This window comes from Moschus berezovskii, chromosome 24 (assembly GCF_049115385.1).
Source record: "Moschus berezovskii isolate FMDL1 chromosome 24, NW_MosBer_1.0, whole genome shotgun sequence".
Classification (NCBI taxonomy): Eukaryota; Metazoa; Chordata; class Mammalia; order Artiodactyla; family Moschidae; genus Moschus; species Moschus berezovskii.
In genome coordinates, this window is record NC_142483.1 from 16,253,731 (window position 1) to 16,275,679 (window position 21,949).

Consider the following 21,949-nt stretch of genomic DNA (forward strand, 5'->3'; position numbering starts at 1 on the left):
GCAGGAGCAAAGAGATGGGGACAGAGGAGGTGGCGCTCTTTTGATCCATAGAGAGGGGGTGGAAGGGAGGCAGAGAGAAAGACAGGAGTTAGAGATGAAGACAGGGAGACAGGGTGTATGAGAGATGGAGAGAGAGTGCGATGGGAAACGGTGACACAGAGAGGCAGTGGGAAGCGTGAGAGACGCCCAGAGAGATCCAGGCGGGGGCCCTACCTCGGCGTCCTTGGCTGGACTGTTGGCCGGGGGTACCTCCAGGCTACAGTTCGCTCTCTTGACCGTGAGGTAGAAGGGGTAATCCTTGGCTACCATGGCGGCTGCCGGGCCTGCCCGTTGGGATGTCACCGCTGATCCGATAAGACCACAAAACTCCCAGGCGAAAGGGGGTCCCAGCTCCACGGTGCCGGCAGCGGTGGCGGCGGCGGCTACGCAGAGACTGACAGCCGGCTTCTCTAGCCTAGCTCCAGCAGACTCAGGCGCACAGGCTGGAAGGGGCGGAGCCTAGACAGAGCCCGCCCGTCTTGGGCGGGGAATGGGCGGGGCCCCGGTAGCGCCTGCCCCGCCCCCGACACGTCCTGGAAGCGCTCAGATGCTGCCCCGCGGAAGCCCTCTCCCGAGCAGCAAGGGTATCCGGACGCTGGGCCCTTCCTCCCGCAGGCCCCGGACTCGGAGGCCACGCAGCCTAAGTGGCAGGTCCGCTCGGGCTCCCTGGCCCTTGTGGGGTAGAAGAGGCAACAGACAGAATGGAGGCTGACGCAAAGCCGGGAGGAGGCAAGCGGCCTTCGGGGAAAGTAAGTTCTTTAAAAGCCCATATTAAGAAGCAGCAGTATCCTGCCTCGCCTTACTCATTGCCAGTCTCTCCATATACATATATATGGAGAATATATATATATATAAAATTGAGTCTTAATAAATGTAAACACTATAATAACCACCTCCATAATCGGGACACAAAACCTTTCCACCACTTCCAAAAAGTATCCTAGAGCCCTGTCCTCTGCACCCACTTTTAAGTATGAAGAGGCTGGTAAGAGGCTTCCTGCCACTCAGAAGAGGAATCTAACAGGGTGTGTCCAGACAGAGCTGTCCAGTGATGAGCTGACACTACTGGAGTGGGTTGCCATTTCTTTCTCCATGGGATCTTCCTGGTCTAGGGATCAAACCAGCATCTCCTGCACTGCAGGCAGATTCTTTACCACTGAGTCACCAGGGAAGCAACATCCACCATTAGGGAGTGCTTAAATAAACTCTTATCACGATGGAACGCCGCTCAGTTGCAGTCATTTGGAAGATGGGCCTGTGGGTGCAGAATGGAAAGATTTCCGAGGTATCAGGTTCAGTTAAAAAACTATTGCAGAGTAAGCAGTATAATACCATTTGTGTTAAAATAAAGAATCTACAAATGAATACCATATATTTTCTATAGAGAAATGTAGGTAAATACCACTGGAAACCATTTGGAAGGAACCACAGCAAATTTTTGGTGGCCCAGATGGTAAAGAATCTGTCTGCAATGCCGGAGACCTGGGTTCAATCCCTGGGTTGGGAAGATCCCCTGGAGGAGGGCATGGCAATCCACTCCAGTATTCTTGCCTGGAGAATCCCCATGGACAGAGGTGCTTGGTGGGTTACAGTCCATGGGGTCGCAAAGAGTTGGACACGATTGAGCAACTAAGCACAGCACAGCAAATTGTTATGGGGCTGAAAGGAGGCAGCCAGTTCCAGGGGAATTAAAGGTAGTGTACAAAGGAGAACTTCACATTTATAGCTAATATGTTCTTAAAATTTTTACATGAATTGTTACTTGGGAAATTAGAAATTAATTTTTAAAATATTAAAATGATCATTATCTCAAAAGTTATTCTGTAGACTGCACTGTTGAGATTTCTTCCCCTCCTATCAAAGTCATGGTCACAGCAAGTAGGGGTCTATTCTTCTGACATCTTAAGTGTGCAGGAGGCAGTGGGAATGGAAATATCCAGTCCCTGCTTAAGTGTTCTCTGCTCTAGCTGAGGCCAGAATCCAGCAATTCCCATTTTCCAGGCAGGAAACCTCATGGTATACAGCCCTTTCATCCCAGGTACCAAACCCACATGCTGGCGCTAAATGTGCCTGCTTTCCTGCCCAGCCAGTGTGGACAAACTGCCTTCAGAAGCAAAGAGAATCTGGCCCAGTTCGGCCGGTCTCACTCTTGCCAACCATGTAAAGGAAGCTGTTGAATGAGTGTGGTTCAATTGACCTTGAAGAGAGCACCTGATTTTTTTCCTCCTCGAATATACACCCTAAAGCAGTAGGAAGGAAGTAGCTGAAATGGAAGTTTGGAATGCGAAAGAGTACCTCAGGACTACTGATCTTTCTCCTACCTGTATTCTTGAACACAGCTTTGTCCTTTTAGCCTGAACTGTGCTGATGGAGAGTTTCACAGACGCTCACTGCAAGTCTGGTCAAGTCTGAGGTGGGGAGTGAGGGGCAACCCTGTATCCAAGGGCAACCAACCAAAGCAGCCCCGGATTAATCCTGCCACCAAGAGTCTCACACAGGGCTCCTCTGGCTGCCAAGGATTTGAGCTGAAGCTCGCTTCTCATTCCCTTTCCCTCCCTGATCCTCTGGCCCCTGCAGGCCCACCACCTCAACTAGACAGGTGGCTCTGGCCAGTAAATTGTCCCTTCATGGATGGGCTTTGAACCCTGGTGGAGCTGGCTTGGCATTGACTTCCAATTGGGAGTGTACAGCCAGCACTTGGTGAAGAAGAGCGTGACTCTGGTAAATTATGCCAGCCCTGGGGTTGGGCTACTCAGTGCAGGAGTCTCAGGACCAAGGAGGAAGTCTGCGTAATGTAAATCTGTGCGTGCGTGCTAAGTTGCTTCACTTGTTTCCGACTCTTTGCAACCCTGTGGACTGTATAGCCTGCCAGGCTCTTCTGTCCATGGGATTTCTGAGGCAAGAATACTGGAGTGGGTTGCCATGCCCCCCTCCAGGGGATCTTCCCAAACCAGGGATCGAACCTATGTCTCTTATGTCTCCAGCATTGGCAGGCAAGTTCTTTACCACTAGTGCCACCCAGGAAGCACAGTGTAGTAATAAACCAACCCTAAGGAAGAGAGGGGACTTTAACCTCAAGTACAAGTATCGTAGAGCGAAGAATAATCATAATGGTTGATGAAAAGGCTGCCATATCCACTTGCTCTTAAAACACTTTTTTTTTGCCTCTTCAAAGAATGAAACCATAAGAAGCAATCAATATACATGGTACAATATATGTGCAGCAAACTTATGTCTTTCCCACTGTCTATGCTAGGCAGAGGTAAAAAAAGAGGAAAAGAGAGAGAAAGACTGCTAATGGCCAGTAACAATTTAAATGAGTGTTAAAGGGAAAATGGGTATCTGGATTTCCTTTGGGTGGTCTGATGCTCCCAAGCCTCTCACAGCTTGAGTGTCTCACCACCATAAATAAGATTTTGATGTTTAAAGACATATATTTTTGGTATAATAAGGCCTATAAACTGAAACCAGCAATTTTGGGTATATGCAAGTCAGGGATATGGTCCCTGAGACATTCAGAGGCTTTTCAAGGGTATTGTTGAGTCCACGCAACTTCCACTTTCAGAACCTCCCTCGTGTGTGCATGATGCACGGCTCCAACATTAGCAGATGTGGAGTTTGGGCAATCTGCCTAGTATTCCAACTGGAAGTGTGTATGGTTGAAGCCTTGGTCAGAAAGTAGGCTGCTCTACAGGAGAGTTCCCAAGCACACCCCCAAAGCGGGTGTCACAGTGGGAGAAGTCAGTCAACTCTGCAGTGCTGCCCAGCTGAGCAGCCCCAGGAGCCCAGCATTCCCCATTCTGCCTGTGTGTGTGTTTATGGGCTTAAGAACAACACTGCCTGAACAGTCAGCTTCACTCAAAGCAACGGCACAAAGTACCTTTCAGAACTCGCCTTCGGCACAACCCGTTATAATCCTGTAAAATGCTTCACAGCCAGGCAGTGTTCCTCACTAGCCAGAAGCCTGGAGACTGGAATAAAGAAGCCTGTTCTGCATTTCCAGGAACGGCGCCAAGAGCAGAGCCTGCATTCTTGCCTGGGCTGAGCAGGGCACATTTGTGCTGCTGATGGAGCAGTGGGCTTCTACCCACAAGCCCAGCACTGGTTGTTAGCTCCTTTTAGACGAGCAGACCGCCAGGCATGACTGGGAGGCCATCAATCAGCTCCCCAAATCCCACTGCCAAGACTGAGAGTGGAACAGGCCCAGCCTGAGGCTAAAACTTCACAAGTTAAAGTGCTTGTGACAGTCTTCTCAGCCAATGGGACAACATTATATTATGACATATATATAATGTCAGCATTATAATATCTTCCACCCACTCCTGAATCTCTATGGCAGAAAGGTGAATAATACACACCTGCTCAAGAAACATAGCTGAGTCTGAAACACGGCCTGAGTCTGAAACCCCTGCTGTGAGGCGTGCATTTGTATAAGGAGTGCAAGTGAGAGCAGCAGATGTCCCAGAGCCTCGCCTTCAAACACAGTGCACCTCTGTCTGCCTCCTTGGCATCTGGAGCCATCTTGTCTACCTCTGCTAATCTGACGCAATCGTGTATGTACATGTTGGACACACGTGTGTACTAACCCCCCGACTTCCCTTCTGTTTGGGGGACATTCCCAGCTAATGACCAAGTTCCCTCTCCTCTCAGTAACTTCAGTCTCGATGGGAGAGGGTAGTTAAAAGCCTGAAGAAGTTCTTGTAGTGAATTCTGCGAGATGAGAAGTGTGGTTTACTGCCAGACAGGTAAAAATGGCACAAATCAAGTACTGATAATATCTAAAATCATAAAATCATCTAAAACCTCTCCCTTTGCCTGGGGATATGTCCACTGGCTCCAGGCTAGATTTACGAATATATATACCTGGATATTCTAAAGCTGGAAGACTTCATTCTTGCCTTCTCTCATAGATCTCATTTTCTGAAACAAGTCTGAAAAACTGGTTAAGTGACAGCATCTCTTTATCCCAATAATGAGCTTACCTTGTGACTTACTAGCTATAACTCAAAAACAATCAAGATTTTATGTCTAAAAACAAAGAATACTATGTGTCATGCTCTGATACAACACAGACAGGTACAATCATTATAGCAGTGATTCCCAAAGGGGTATGATTTTGTTCCCTGGGTGACATTTGGCAATGTCTAGATGTTTTAGATAGTCACTGGGGGAGGGAGCTAGTGTCATTTAATGGGTAGAGGCCCAGGATGCTGGCAAACATCCTATAATGCACAGGACACCCCACCTCCCCCCACCCACAGACACAAACCAAAGAATTAATAGGTTCAAAATGCTTATAATGTCACAGTTGACAGAACTGGACATGGAACAACAGACTGGTTCCAAATAGGAAAAGAAGTACATCAAGGCTGTATATTGTGACCCTGCGTATTTAACTTATATGCAGAGTACATCATGAGGAACGCTGGGCTGGAAGAAGAACAGGCTGGAATCAAGATTGCTGGGAGAAATATCAGTAACCTCAGATATGCAGATAACACCATGCTTATGACAGAAAGTGAAGAAGAACTAAAGGGCCTCTTGATGAAAGTGAAAGAGGAGAGTGAAAAAGTTGGCTTAAAGTTCAACATTCAGAAAACTAAGATCATGGCATCTGGTCCCATCACTTCATGGGAAATAGATGGGGAAACAGTGGAAACAGTGTCAGACTTTATTTATTTGGGCTCCAAAATCACTGCAGATGGTGACTGTAGCCATGAAATTAAAAGACGCTTACCCCTTGGAAGGAAAGTTATGACCAATCTAGATAGCATATTAAAAAGGAGAGACATTACTTTGCCAACAAAGGTCCGTCTAGTCAAGGCTATGGTTTTTCCCGTGGTCATGTATGGATGTGAGAGTTGGACTGTGAAGAAAGCTGATCGCCGAAGAATTGATGCTTTTGAACTGTGGTGCTGGAGAAGACTCTTGAGAGTCCCTTGGACTGCAAGGAGATCCAACCAGTCCATTCTAAAGGAGATCAGTCCTGGGTGTTCATTGGAAGGATTGATGCTAAAGCTGAAACTGCAATACTTTGGCCACCTCATGCAAAGAGTTGACTCACTGGAAAAGACCCTGATGCTGGGAGGGATTGGGGGCCTGAAGGGCCAGAAGGAGAAGGGGACGACAGAGGATGAGATGGCTAGATGGCATCACTGACTCGATGGACATGAGTTTGGGTAAACTCCGGGAGTTGGTGATGGACAGGGAGGCCTGGTGTGCTGCGATTCATGGGGTCGAAAAGAGCTGGACACGACTGAGTGACTGAACTGAACTGAAATTAAAGAACAGAGTTGAAACATGGCATCAGAGCCAGGATAACCTGTTGGTTTTGACCTTAAGGATATTTTTGTTTTAGACCGTGATTATTGGTTGATGTCAAATGTCAGTTTAGGCACAGTGGAGCTGCTAACAAAATGCTTGAATGCCAAGAAGCCTTAGAATACTGACATGTCTAGAATCTTTCCTTATGCCCTGACCCTTAACAGAATAACAGACTTAATAAAGCATGAAAGGAGAAAAAGATAAAGAAGAACATGAGTAAGTGGGGAAAGGAAGAGAAAATTATCTAAACCTGTTTAAGATATGAAAATGTACTTGAAAACACCGGTGAAAATGAACAGACAATTTAAGAAGAACTTGGAAAGGGGGAAGAAATATTTCTAGCTTGTTTTTCCTATGACAAACTTTCAGTTCAGTTCAGTTACTCAGTTGTGTCCAACTCTTTGCGACCGCATGGACTGTAGCATGCCAGGCCTCCCCGTCCATATACCAACTCCCGGAGTTTACCCAAGCTCATGTCCATTGAGTCAGTGATGCCATCCAACAACCTCACCCTCTGTCATCCCCTTCTCTTCCCACCTTCAATCTTTCTCAGCATCAGGGTCTTTTCAAATGAGTCAGCTCTTCGCATGAGGTGGCCAAAGTACTGGAATCTCAGCTTCAACATCAGTCCTTCCAATGAAGACTCAAGACAGATCTCCTTTAGGATGAACTGGCTGGATCTCCTTACAGTCCAAGGGACTCTCAAGAATCTTCTCCAACACCACAGTTCAAAAGCATCAATTCTTCAGTGTTCAGCTTTCTTTATAGTCAAACTTTACCAGCATATTAATTATTTTAGGTGGCAGAAATGTAAACATGGTGATAAAATAAAAACCCCGAAGGGTAGGGCTTACTATATTTGTGATACATAGCACAGCCTGTGCAGTCAGAGACCTGTCCCCACTCAAAGTTTTGCAATAAGAATGCTAACTTTTCAATCTGAGCTGATTACTATCAGCAGGCTTGCTTTGCTTACAGAATTCAAGCCAATTGTTAGAACACTTTTTGTACACTGAACTTTATGGAGAGCCTGCATTTAGTTGAAACTATTTCATATTTTTGACCAAAAATTTAATAAACTTTTTATATTCCAAAACTACTTATTCTCTTTAGACTACAGCAATGTATGCATCAGTAGGTTTTTTTGTTTTCTGTTTTTTTTAAATACTAAACCACTGCACAGAGAAACTGGAATCTAAAATGTATCAATTCTAGCTTTGGATAGTGGAAATGTTTTATTTTCCATCAACTACAAACTCAGCATCAAAGTACCACATTTCATCAACCCTAAGATGCCAAAGACTGAAATATGTTCTATTATCTTATCTTATGTACAGCCAAGAAAGAAAAAAAAAGTTGCCAATTTCATTATAACACACGGTGGGAGGTGGGAGGGAGATTCAAGAGGGAGGCGACATATGTACTCCTATGTTTAATTCATGTTGATGTATGACAGAAATCAAACCAATATTGTAAAGCAATCAATCAATTAAAAATAAATACTTTTTAAAACAAAAATTATAACACATGATCAATGGTAAGCTACATCCTAATTCCAGAGAAGTTAAAAATGTGGGGAAAGTGTGGGTAACAATGAAATATAGCGCCATTCATATCTTCTGGCCAGGGTTTGAAAACCCACACATTTACAGAAATGTGAACCATGGGGAGTTAGGGACAATAATTCCAGAGACCATGGGCAGTGAAATCAACTGAGAAACTTAGCAAATCCAGATTACTGGGCCCTGCTTTGGATTAACTGAACTGGACTCTTTAGCAGTGGACTCGAGAAATTTGAATTTTTGATAAACTCCCTTCAAGACCATGGTTTGAGTAGTACAGTGTGAGTTAGAAGTATCAGGAGACCACAGATCCTCGGTGCCCAGGGGCAACGAGCGCACTAGCTGTAGTATTGCAATCCAGAATAGGCACAGAGAGCGCTGCTTATTTGCTCGGGCTGTACTGAGGAACGATACACGCTGCACAGTTCACTAAAAACATATGGGTGCATGAGGGACACAGCAAGAAATATGCAACTCCACACTCCCAGTAAACTAGCAACTAAGCCACCCACCAGGAGATGGGTTCTGGCTCTTGGGGCTTTGATTTACAGTCTCCTATCCAAAAGTTCCAACTAAAACCATGCTTATCTCTTCATAGCCAAGGGGCATGACTGCATTTACATTTTTCAAAAATTAGCGGCAGCAGTAGAGAATGGAAGGAGGGCAGTTGGCTTGAGATGTTTACTTGAAAAAGCCCCCAGGGTTTATGGTGGGGGTGGGGAGGGGACAGTGGCTTGAGGAGAAGACCTTAATTACAGAACGAGTTTAACCAGCACAGACAGACTCTGGGACTCCTAGGAAGCCTGGTTCTCACTCATCTGGGGGGAGCAGAAGTCAGCTGCTGTGTGGTAGAAAGCATCTCATTAGCTGAAAGTGTTCCTCCTGCTGTGGGCATCCCATAACACTACAGGGGGATGCGAGGGTGTTGGTTGAGTGAGCTGAGGTACAGGAGCATCTGAATTTTTCCATCTTACACCCAAAACCAAGCTCAGGTCCCACATGCCTGCAATTCAGGCGGAACCCAAAGCCTGTGCAACAGAAGGCTGAAGAAAAGCACCAGCTTCTAGTTCACCAACTTTTATTAGTGCATGATCATTTAGTTATTTGGCAAGACAAGAATCACCAGATAGCTTCCTGGCTAATTCCTCTCCTCCAAGATGGTCCTCAATCCCCCAGCAAGGGGAACCTCTACTTTGTACCCCCACAGTGCTAAGTGAAAGTGAAACTGTTAGTCACTCAGTTGTGTCCAACTCTTTGGGATCCCATGGACTGTAGTCTGCCAGGCTCCTCTGTCCATGGAATTCTCCAGGCACAAGAATACTGGAGTGGATTGCCATTCCCTTCTCCTGGGGATCTTTCTGACCCAGGGATCGAACCTGGGTCCCCTGCACTGCAGGCAAATTCTTTGCCATGTGGGCCACCAGGGAAGCCCATTGCACTGATTACCTCTCCCTAATATTAATCCCGCTCATAATGACTGACTCAGCATGTCTCTACCTACAAAGGCACAGGGACCATAACTCTTAATCACCACAGCGGCTCCAGCTCCTTCTATCATTCTGGCTGGCGCATGGTAGATGGATCCATCTTTGTTGAAATAAAAATTGAACTGAAATTAAATTAAATGGAAAAATTAAGTAGAACACATCATAGAGAAGGTAAATTCATAGACTTTGTGCAATGAGGAAAGTTGTCTAAAGTTTCTGAGATGAGGGACTTTTCCCAGGTGTCCCAGCGGTTAGGACTTCACTTTCCAATACAGGGGGTGTGGGTTTGAGCAGCCAAAAACCCAAAACATACAATAGAAGCAATATTGTAACAAATTCAATGAAGACTTTAAAGATGGTCTGCTGCTGCTGCTGCTGCTAAGTCACTTCAGTCGTGTCCGACTCTGTGTGACCCCATAGACGGAAGCCCACCAGGCTCCCCTGTCCTTGGGATTCTCCAGGCAAGAACACTGGAGTGGGTTGCCATTTCCTTCTCCAATGTGTGAAGTGAAAAGTGAAAATGAAGTCGCTCAGTCGTGTCCGACCCTTAGCAACCTCACGGACTGCAGCCTACCAGGCTCCTCCATCCATGGGATTTTCTAGGCAAGAGTACTGGAGTGGCTTGCCATTGCCTTCTCCGAAAGATGGTCTACATTAAGCAAAAAAAAACTTAAAAAGTTTCCAAGATAGGACCAAGAAATCACATGCAGAATACCACCATGGGCTGTTAAAAGAAATTTTGTAAGGAGACATGAGTCCCTTAATAAGCTTCTTGAAGAGCCCCAAACTCACTGAAACTACCTGCAGAGATGGCGCCTGCAGGGTAAGGCTACGGGAGCCCTGTTGGGTATTACTGTGAGCTTTTGGTTCCTTTTTACAGACACTCAGCAATTTACACTAATTTCTGAACAAAGTAGACTAGACAGGGAGATTGAAACTCTGGTGGCAAAGAGATGTCAAATAGTTTGTTTTCAGAGATTCCTAGTGACAACCCCATCTTCCCTTTTCCTTCCCTCCGGTGGCTTTCCTGCTCTAAGTGTCTGATTCCAGGTTAAACTCTCTCTATATTTCTTTTTTCTTTTCAATTTGCCATGCTCATACCTAGTGTTATTGATACAGAGACTTTGTTCTCTTGAGGTGGGGGGAGTCCTGGGTGGCTGACTTTCAAGGGGAAGGGGGAGATTTTGCTGGTTGTTTCTGCAGGATAAAACATGGTTCTGGTCTAATGTTGCCAGGCTGATGTGAAATTATGGACTTGAAAACATTTTGTCCGAGGGAGCCAATGAGAGAGGAAGGCAACTTCTCTGCTGGCTGCTCTGCTCATGCCCTCCCTGTCTGGGCCTCCTCACCCTGGAGTCTGACAAGAGGCGCTTTGAGAGCTCACTCTGGCTTAGACACAGTGTGTGCTGAACAAAACTCATCTGTTTTGGGGGTGGGAGAAAGGTAAGAGAGAATTAAAATGGTAAAGCCAACATCACGTGGCTTCCTCCTTGAACTTTAATAACCCAGTGCTGCCTGCAGGCTCAGAAAAGCCATATGCAATGGGTAGGTACAAGGATTGCTCTGGTGCCAGGAAAATGCAGTAAGACATAACTTTTTATAAGGTAAGCAATGAATAAACACCCTGCAGGAACAAAACAGCCTTTAACATCTCTGAAATTGGCAGCCAGATAGAGGCCTGAAACCTTGGTTCAGTGCACCCACAATGCACAACAGATAAGACCACCTTCAACATTAAGTCATCTTCCAGAGGAAACAACAGCTGGGGAGGCTGAGTTTTTATGATTCTCAGCCTCTTGGGGCAGGAGGGGAATTCGACAATTCAGTCAGTATTTCCTTTGCCACAGCAAGTCCCATTTTAATACCTGTTAGAGGTTTCCCACATGTTGGGCAATTTTTCTAGAATGTCTTCAGAAGGAAAACATTCTACAGTCTGCCTTGGTTTCTGAAAGAGCTGTCTTTCTCCCAGGGCTGGGGGTGATTTTTTTTTTTTTTTTTTTTTGGTCTCATGGTATTATCAAGAAGATCTGAAACCACAACGCTTCATCTGGATTCTGCTGTTGTTATAAAAAGGCAGTTTGGGGTTACGCTTCACCCTCAAAAATGTTAAGGGAAGTGCCTGTCACCAACAGTCAAAAATAAAAATGAAAATGATGCTGGCAGAGCTCAAAAACCAAAGGGGTCAGCACTTTGCTTCAGTTTCCTGTTCATAAAACTTTATAAAAACAACCCACCCATTAAAGAAAAAAAGCCCACAACAATAGCTCATTATTCTTTTCCTAAACGCTTGCCTCATGCCACTCTGAAATTAGGTGCCATCACGTTTCCTGAGTTATGGGCTCCAAACACCACATCCCTTTCCTCCCTTCCGTGCCCCCACCCCACCTGGCACCGTTCCTGAATTTAGACACTTCTCCACTTTACGAGCTCAGCAAGGCCAGTGGTGCCCCTCCTACCTGTCCAGAGGAGGCCAGGCATCTGCTCCAGCTGCAAGCAGGAATAACATAGGCTTCCTTCCCTCAAATTAACTTTCATTTCCTAAATAAGCTTTTAATATGGAAAGTGCAAAATTTCAAAGTGAAGGAAAAAAATTCCTACCGACTGCTCCAGTAAACTGATAATTATAAATGTACTGCCTCCTGACATTAATTTTTGAAGAATAAGGTATTTCCCTTCCACCCTCCTTCTACAATAACAGTAAAACTTTATGGAATATGTAACACCCCATCCTTCAGTATCTGGGAGAACACAGGGGAATATAAGGTCTAGAATAAGAAGCCTGAATGCAAACACTAAGGTTTCCACTTGCTGACTATATGCCTTTGGACTTTACACGCCAAACCTCAGCTTGGACCATAAAGAAGGCTGAGCACTGAAAAACTGATGCTTTTGAAATGTGGTGTTGGAGAAGACTCTTGAGAGTCCCTTGGACTTCAAGAAGATCAAACCAGTCCATCCTAAAGAAAATCAATCTTGAATATCCATTGGAGGAATTGATGCTGAGGTGGAAGCTGCAATACTTTGGCCACCTGATGCGAAGAACTGACTCACTGGAAAAGACCCTGATGCTGCGAAAGATTGAAGGCGGGAGAAGGGGACATCAGAGGATGAGATGGTTGGATGGAATCACCGATTCAATGGACATAAATTTGAGCAAGCTCCGGCAGATGGTGAAGGACAAGGAAGCCGGGTGTGCTGCAGTCCATGGGGTCGCAAAGAGTGGGACATAACTGAGCGACCGAACAACAACAACAATTTCAGCGTAATCAACTGGAAAATGGGGAAATGAGAGTTTAAAGGCTTTAATGAGATAAAATATATGCATGCGTGCTTAGGGGAGTCCTACTCTTTGTGAGCTTGGGAAGATCCCCCGGAGAAGGAAATGGCAAGCTACTTCAGTATTCTTGCCTGGAAAATTCCATGGATGGAGGAGCCTGCTAAGTTACCGTCCATGGGATTGCAAAGAGTCACACACAACTGGGCAACTTCACTTCACTTCACTTTGTGACCTCTTAGACTGCAGCCCATCAGACTCCTCTGTCCGTGGAATTCCCCATGCAAGAGTACTGCAGTGGGCTGCCATCTACTCCTCCAGGGGATTTTCCCAACTCAGGGATCAAACCCATGTCTCCAGTATCTCCTGCATTGGCAGGTGAATTCTTTATCAGTGCCACTACCTGGGAAGCCCATAGTTTAATGAGTTACTCTATATGTCAGCATTTAAGGCACAAGGTAAGCACATAATCTATAGTGTTATTAATCTTTCTGGTATACAAATCATCCTACCCACTTTTTTCTCAAAGAATCAGAGAGGAAAGGGTGGAATTTGGGGATCTTTTCTACCCACCTTGCCTTAAAGGGGTTAATTCTTTAAAGCAGGATTTCAAATATTGATTCAACTATTGGACACATATAAAAGAAGAGGCACAGTTAAGACTGAACTGACCTAAATGTGAAAACATTGGATCCAACACCAGTTCTACCACTAAAATTTGCCATGTGACCTTGAGCAAGTCAATTAAACTCTCCGAGATGCAGTTTCTTAAACTGTAAACTATGGCAATTTAAAATTCCTTGATAGCTCAGGTGGTAAAGAATCCGCCTTCAATGCAGGAGACCCCAGTTCGATTCCTGGGTTGGAAAGATTCCCTAAAGAAGGGAAAGGCTACTCACTCCAGTATTCTGGCCTGGAGAATTCCATGGACTATATGTAGTCCATGGGGTTGCAAAGAGTTGGATACAACTGAGCAACTTTCACTTTCAAACATAAATGCTCATCTTCTGTGATCCTATAAAACAGAAAAGACTAAGCTGTATATAAAGCCTCAAATTTATGCTACTTTATTTCAGGGAAGAATCTAAAAGTGATAATATAACTTGCTGATGAAAGTATCCTTGTCTAAAATTAGCACACTGGGTACAGGCAGCCCACATTTTGAATTACTTTAGCATCATAAGCTGGATTTAGAAAAAAGAGGAACCAGAGATCAAACTGCCAACATCTGTTGGATCATAGAAAAAGCAAGAGAATTCCAGAAAAACATCTACTTCTGCTTTATTGACTATGCTAAAGCCTTTGACTGTGTGGGTCACAACAAACTGTGGAAAATTCTTCAAGAGATGGAAATACCAGACCACCTTACCCACCTCATGAGAAATCTGTATGCAGGTCAAGAAGTAACAGTTAGAACCAGACATGTAACCACGGACTGGTTCCAAATTGGGAAAGGAGTACATCAAGGCTGTATATTGTCACCCTGTTTGGTTAACTTCTTTGCAGAGTACATCATCATGGGCTGGATGAAGCATAAGCTGGAATCAAGATTGTAGGGAGAAATATCTATAACCTCAGATAAGGAGATGACACCACCTTTATGGCAGAAAGCAGAAAGGAACTGAAGAGCCTCTTGATGAAAGTGAAAGAGGAGAGTGAAAAAACTGGCTTAAAACTCACATTCAAAAAATGAAGATCATGGCATCCGGTCCCATCACTTCATCACAAATAGATGGGGAAACAGTGAGAGACTTTATTTTGGGGGGCTCCAAAATCACTGCAGATGGTGACTGCAGCCATGAAATTAAAAGACGTTTGCTCCTTGGAAGAAAAGTTATGACCAACCTGTACAGCATATTAAAAAGCAGAGACATCACTTTTCCAACAAAGGTCCATCTACTCAAAGCTATGGTTTTTCCAGTAGTCATGTATGGATGTGAGAGTTGGACCATAAAGAAAACTAAGCACCAAAGAATTGATGCTTTTGAACTGTGGTGTTGGAGAAGACTCTTCAGAGTCCCTTGGACAGCAAGGAGATCAAACCAGTCAATCCTAAAGGAAATCAGTCCTGAATATTCATTGGAAGGACTGATGCTGAAGTCAAAACTCCAATACTTCGGCCACCTGCTCCAAAGAACTGACTCACTGGAAAAGACCCTGATGCTGGGAAAGATTGAAGGCAGGAGAAGAAGGGGACGGCAGAGGATGAGATGGTTGGATGACATCACTGACTTGATGGATATGAGTTTTAGCGAGTTCTGGGAGTTGGTGATGGACAGGGAAGCCTGGGGTGCTGCAGTCCGTGGGTTGCAAAGAGTCAGACATGACTGAGAGACTGAACTGATAGAAGGATAATATTTTATAAGAGTTCATCAGAAAGTTCAGCTCAGTGTTCTCATTTGTCAGGAAATGCAATGGGGAATATAGATTCTTAAGAATATCAAATGGCCAAGAAGACAAGCTTGAAACAGGTTAGATTAACATGAACAGAGAAACTGAAAGGAAGATGGAGTCTGTCTACACATGGGATGGAACTGTCCTAAAATACACCACTGTCACTCAATAATAGGTACTTGGCTTGCATGGTGCCTGTGTTATCTGTACGACAACATTTGGTTCCTACTGTGTCCTCTGCCTACAGGCCTGTTATGACTATGAGAGCTGTCTGTTCCCTCAGAGAGCAAGTCCTGCTGCCTCATGGATTTTCCCCGGCCATAACTTCCTTTCTGCCCTTCGGGTAGGCTGCCTAAGGAGCAGGACCTTGGCCAGTTCTGTTCTGGAGGCGACATGCAGATGGCTGCTGTCAGGAAGCTGAGGACCAACGCTCCTCAAGGCTGAGGGCTCTGGGCACCCCTGACCAAACTTCTGATGCAAAATATTTACACTAATGTCACACATTTATAAAAAACAATCACAACTTTGCAGCAACTTTTAAACAGTGCTCTACAAATAACAAATGGAACTAGAATAATTCACCAAATCATACACTTTATTATTTTTGAACAACCACGTCTCCCACTTGACAGTAAGCTCCTTATAGGCAAGAAACATGACTCTCTTGTTCAGTGTTGTAGCTCCAGTACCAAAAGGTGCTTAGCGAGTGACAGGGGCTTGGCAAATGATGACCACAGCTGACACAGACCAGGGGTCAGCTCTTCCAGGCACCATGCTTTCACTTTCCACGCTGTCTCTCAGGAATCCTGATAACAGTCCAATCCAACTGAAGCAACAGGGAGTTCAACTGACTCCCCTGAAGTCACAGAGCTAGTAAGGGGCAGAGCTGGGTTCAAATGCTAGTACTTTGCTCCTGGAACCTGGCCTTCCACAAATGAAGTGGAACATTAATTAACTGCAGACCATTTGCAACTTGGCTGGTGTCTTGAAACCAACACGGATGGTGCTGAGTGTCAAGGATGTGAGCCTGTATGATGCAATTAAAGAAAGAACACTCAAGCAAGAGTCAGGAGATCTGGGTTCAGATCTTAGCCCTGGACTCCTGCACTGAGTCTGATCAAGTCTGGTGACCTCTTTGCTCACTGGTTTCCCCTGCTGGTCATTGAGGGGTTGGATGGTCAGTCAGGTCCCTGACACTTGTAACTCCTAAGTACTAGAGTCATCCTAGATGTAATCTTCTTATCCATTCAGACAACTGCAGGTCACACAAGTGTGCTCCTGTATCTTTCAACAAGGGAGAACCACCAAAATATCTAAAATAATCAAGCATGTTAATCTCTCAGAGCCTCAGTGCCCTGATCTGCAATTAGAACATAATAGTACCCACTTCAAAGGGTGGAGGTGAAGATTAGAGAGAAGCCAGGTAAGGGGCTGACATACAGTAGTAATTTCATAAACAGTAGCTTGGTTTATGATGGTTCTGAAGAGAGCTGGGAGGTAAGTCTGGAGAAAGAAAGAATCTCCTCAAAGCCTAGGAACCAGCCAACCAATGGAAAAGACCACACTGAAACAAAGATATTTTAAGTCATTTCTAAAAGCGGAACACACATATTTGCCACATCTCCAGAGCAAAGTTCTGTATGGAATTCTCTTTCCAAAAGTGAGTGATGTGGACAGGTTTGAATTAACTTTGGATAGAACAAAAAGGATCCTCTGGGATGGAGGGCACTGACACATGAATGCTGTAAAGCTAGAAAACACTGCGAGGCTGCCATTAGCTCTATTGCTAGGGCTGTGACAAGCACATGATGTGTTCACCTACTGAATCCTCAAAACTTGCTGAAGAGGGTGCTCTCCCTGTTTTATAGATGAGGGCACAGAGGCTTGACTTGCTCAAGGTCACACAGCTACTAAAGAGCCACATCCCCATTTAGTCTGCCCAGAACACTGATGGTCTTGCCCAACAGCTGCAACCCCTTCTGAACATGCTGAGATTCACAGGGCAGTAGTCTCTGTCCATGGGGTGGCTTTACAGGTAGGGCACGTGTGGGCTCAAGCGGCACTGGGTTTCAGTCACCGTTTACCCACCAATTCCCGGCAGCTATGGACAAATCATTCAACTTTCCTGGATTCTGTCTTGACCAAACAGAATATACTACATCCAAGTTTTTCACTGCAAATTTTGTGGAACATTTTATACCCAGGTGGTGAGGGATAAAAGAGCTAAAACATGAGGTGACCCCCTGTGTGGTATCCTGGTTGGGGGAAGGAGTGGGATATGTTTGTTAGCAAACACAGAACTGGGTGACTCTTTACTTCCCTTTCATCTTGAAAATTCAGAAATTCTATAGAATGTTACGTGATAGGGAAAGAGAAAGGGGAAGAGAGGGACTTAACGGGAATCACGGGGGAGGTAGCAGGGTTGGGGGGGGTGTTCATCTTGAGGCTGTGTTTGCATAGCAACAAATGTACATACCTAGCTTGTAAGCTTATCTGGGGTGCTTTGGGGTGGGGGCAGCTGGTGGATATGATGGGGCTGGAAGCTAAGTCTCTCTTAAATGACCACTATTGCACACAGCAAGCTCTCCACAGATGCTGGTAGATTTGAGTTTAAAGGAAAACAGACCTAGATTAAATTGATAGACGTTGAGCTGCTGCAGAAGATGTATGACTATGTGAAAAATGCTAACAATGTCTTTCTTTTGTTCTCAGCCACCCACTCCCCATAAGCCATTTTCAACCTCAAGATCAATGCTTTTTCATGTGAATGAGCCCATGTCTTCCAGCAGGATAAACCACAGGTAAACCTTCCCCAGCCTGCATCCCACGCGCTTGGAATCTGAACAAAGGTGAGCTGAGCTGTCTGGGAGCTGAAGAATTCTTCTTGTTTTCATTTGTATCCTTGCCCAGGGTAGTGACAAATAATGTTTCATGAGTTTCCAGCTTAGCTTTAGAGCTCAAAGGATAAAGTACTTCCACAAGAAAGAAGGAGAAGAAAGACGGTAAGAGAATTTTTAAAAAATTAATATATATTCTTATTGTTCAGTCACTAAGTCCTGTCCGACTCTGTGTGACCCCATATACTGCAGCATGCCAGACCTCCCTGTCTCCTTCACTATTCCTCCCCCCCCCCCACTTCATTCAAATAGCAGAGGCTTTTCTTCTCAGGAAAGATGACAGCGTGCCACAACCTTGGTCAGACCTGCCAAAGTCTCCCTCTGGTGATACGAGGGTTAACAATAACCTCAAGGAGTTCTTTAACCTCAAGGAGTTCTTTCAATATTTTTATTTTAAAAGCAGAGTAATTTGGGTCTTCTGACTCCCAGCTCATGTTTTTTTTTATGAAATCAGATTGCCTGATGAGTCATGTTCCCAGGCCACAAAAAAGACTGGCACTTAATTAATGCTCCAAAAATATTTGTTGAGTTAATTAAAGAACAAAAGAAAGAAAACAGTTCAGAAGATAGAGACCAAAGGCCATCAACAGGAGAGGATCAACTGTCTAACAGTGAAAGTCTTCTGTATCTTTGAACTCTTATCCACAACAGCCTGTTCCTCCGCCTCCTCAGCCTTTTCAAATATCACCTATTATACAGTTCCTCAATGAAGATTTTCTTTTGAGAAATCTTCCCGGATCAACCCAACCCATAGGAGATGGTTTCATTTCTTGAGATCTAATCATTCTTATTATCTGCCACTCATCAACCATGTTCTGCCAGGTGCCAACATTTGAAATTAACATTCTAGAGCCACGTAACTTTTCTGATTATCTTCCCACCTAGAACTCCTGGAGGGCAGGGCCAGTCCACACCTACCTCTGGAACTACTCTTAGGGCACTGAAACAAAGAAAGGGTGACTTCCAGAGCAACGACTAACTATACTGGAGTATTTTTAAGTTAATATAATCACTTTTGTTATATTCAATTTCTTCCAACTAGTTTAATAGAATCTCAATGCTGCTTGTCTTCCTACTGCCAGGAGAAGCCAATAACCACTGGCATCTGATCAACTGCACAAGATTCTACACAGGGAAGGACTGTATCAATGTGCTCTCCCCTAAAAACACCCCATTAATGACCTCCCTGGCAGCCCGGTGCTTAAGACTTTGCCTTCCAATGCAGGGAGTATGGGTTCGATCCCAGGTCAGGGAGCTAAGATCCTACATGACCTAGACAAAAAACTAAAATGGACAACAGAAACAATATTGTAACAAATTCAATAAAAACTTTAAAAACGGTCCACATAAAAAGCAAATCTTAAAAAAAAAATCAAAACCTAACATCTCCATTAAAATTAAGTGCGATGCTTATTAAGTCTCCAGATCTACACATCAGCCTACAGAAAGCAGGAGGAGAAAGGGGAAAGGTAAGCCACATCCAAACTCCAGGATGGAAGACAGTCCACAAGACAAATGACCTGGACTCTTCAACAAATCAATAGCAGGGGGGGAAGGAGAAATGGGGGATTTTTACACAATGTCAACCAGGAGAAATGGGTAGAACATGTTGGGATCCTGATTCAAATAGATCAATTGAACAAGGACCTCCTGGACACAAATTAACAAAAATTCCTTAGTATCACCTAAGATGAAGCCCCAAAGACAAATGTGAATTTGGAGACATTTGACTTTGGACTTAATATCTGATATTAAGGAATTCTTGTTAGTCTTGTTAAGTGAGATATGGTGTGATGGTTATGTAAAAAAATAAAATGTCCTCACCAGGGAGCACTGTGTACTGGATTCCTGATGAGTGGAATGATGAAATGACTTGAGGTGTTCTAAAAACACAGGGAAGACGTTAACCATTGTGGATGTTGGATGCTGGGTGAGTGGAGGTACTAATTACACTATCTGCTCTACTTTTTCAATCTGGGCAGATCACAAGGTATCATGTTTAACATACTAAATTGCCCAACTTGGGAAATTATAGTTTCCAATGCCAGTAAGGGGAAAGTGAAAATGACACACTTAGAATTTTTCTTTTTGCTGGACAGCATGACATGTGGGGTCTTAGCTAGTTCCCCAATGTGGGATCTTCATTCCCCACCAGGATTCAAACCTGTGCCCCCTGCTTTGGGAGCATGGAGTCTTAATCATTGGACCACCAGAGAAGTCCTTAGATTTTTTTTTTTTTTCCTGGCTGAGCTGCATAGCAAAGAATTGTTCATAAGAGTAAAAAAATAAAAAGCAAAAAAACAACTGGGATATCAAGTAATGTCAATCTATATAGGAAGAACAGCATAAATATGCAATTATCTTGGCCTAATATTCCTACATGTGTGAATTTACCAAAAGAAAACACTGTTAGTGCACTGTCGCTTAATAGTGATGAACTGGAAATAATAACAGACTAGCTACTAAACGTGGAGAAGACTTAATCTGCCAGGAGCTATGCTTAAGTGCTTAAAATACATTATTTTCCTTCAAACAATCCTCTAAGAAAAGTATCATCATTTTTTCCAGCAAGATGGTAGAGCTGAGAATTGGCAGAGCAAGAAATCCAGGTCAGGCTGGCTCCAGGGCCCACGTTTTTACAACTCTGCACTAAGTTACCCTGGAATCCAAGTGTCAGACAACAGGAGATGTTTACTGAAATTACATAACATCCACTGATGACACTGTGTAAACATTAACAAGTATACCTGTGAAGTCAAGCAACATGAAAAATGCTTAATTAAACAAAAAGCAAGATGAGGAATTCCCTGACAGTCCAGTCGTGTAGGACTCTGTGCTCTCGCTGCTAAGGGCCTGGGTTTGATCCCTGGTCGGGAAACTAAAATTCCACAACCCGCATGGCACAACCTCTCCATGCCTCCAACCAAAAAAGAAAAAAGGAAAACACCACCGGATGAAAACCATTTATTAGGGTAGCTATGCAAAATGTAAAAATGTGGAAAAGGCTGGCAGGGAAAATACATAAAATGAAAATGGCTGCATCAGAAGGGAGGTTTCCTAATTATGGGTCATGAGGATATGTTATTTTTATAATGAAAAAAATGAAAAGGGAGGTCATTGAATTGAGGTGTCTAACACTGCAGAGGGAACCAAGGCATCTGGGTAATGCTGTTTCCATAAACATTGTAAACCATAAGTTTCTTGACGTACATTTTTTCCCCCTTCCTCTTTGGATGTCTTCCAAAACTAAAAGAAGAAATATTCCTCTTCTCCTCCCCTAAATATTTTTCCAATGACCTCTACTAGGAATTCATCTAGTTTGATCAGAGAGAAGAATTATTCCATAGTTTTCTTTTGCACTAGATGACAAGTAAAATGTTACACTATAAGATGGATGTCTAAACATACCACAAGAGGAAAAACAACAACAGCTTAAATGAATCTACAAAGGATTGTTTCATAATGGAAGTGCCCTCTGAGTCTTGTGAAATTCTCTCACAGGTCACTTGTTATTAGCAAGACTCAGAAAAGCACCAGAAAGCAGGAGATCCCGTTCTCCATCTTACTACCGTCCGGCCCAGGCAGATCCTCAAAATCCCAGCCCACAGCTCAGCATCCTGGATCTACTTTCTTCTTCCTCCCCCTCCCCTTCCCTGGACCAGACACATTTGCTGGGTTCCCAGAGACAAGTGCACTGAGAGATTATGAACATCCAAGAGTTTTGGAATCTATAAATGCTCTACAGGTGGGAGGTTATCCTGATTAAAAATCTGATCGGTGTTCTTGTGTGTTTCCATGACTTCTAGAGATGTTCCTTGGGGAGGGAAAAAAAAACACAACTACTAGCTAGATTCCGCATTCTTTTAACTGCCAGAACCAGGGTTGCCATTAATGTCCAACTTTTTCTGACAAAGGTTCTGCAGCAGTCATGGAGATGATCATCCCTTGAAAAAGGTGCTAATCTGTAAGCCT

General features: G+C 44.2%; 1 protein-coding gene and 1 long non-coding RNA gene across 5 annotated transcripts in view; one reads left to right on the forward strand and one right to left on the reverse strand.

The window, feature by feature from the left end:
- The window catches only part of ARHGEF3 (Rho guanine nucleotide exchange factor 3), a 319,599-nt gene that overhangs the window by 67,714 nt on the left and 229,936 nt on the right, over positions 1–21,949 (reverse strand). Inside the window, exon 1 of one of the 4 annotated variants that reach the window (XM_055414119.2) lies at positions 214–468. The exons of the other annotated variants lie outside the window; for them this stretch is intronic. Coding sequence (XP_055270094.1) covers positions 214–309 — 96 coding nt within the window. The 5' untranslated portion in view covers positions 310–468. Of the gene's footprint in view, positions 1–213; positions 469–21,949 lie in introns of those variants that run through there. 4 annotated transcript variants of the gene reach the window in all.
- Positions 613–21,725, forward strand: LOC148774006 (uncharacterized). The gene is made up of 3 exons (XR_016036241.1): positions 613–788; positions 17,793–17,929; positions 21,479–21,725. It is a non-coding gene; the product is annotated as an uncharacterized LOC148774006 (long non-coding RNA).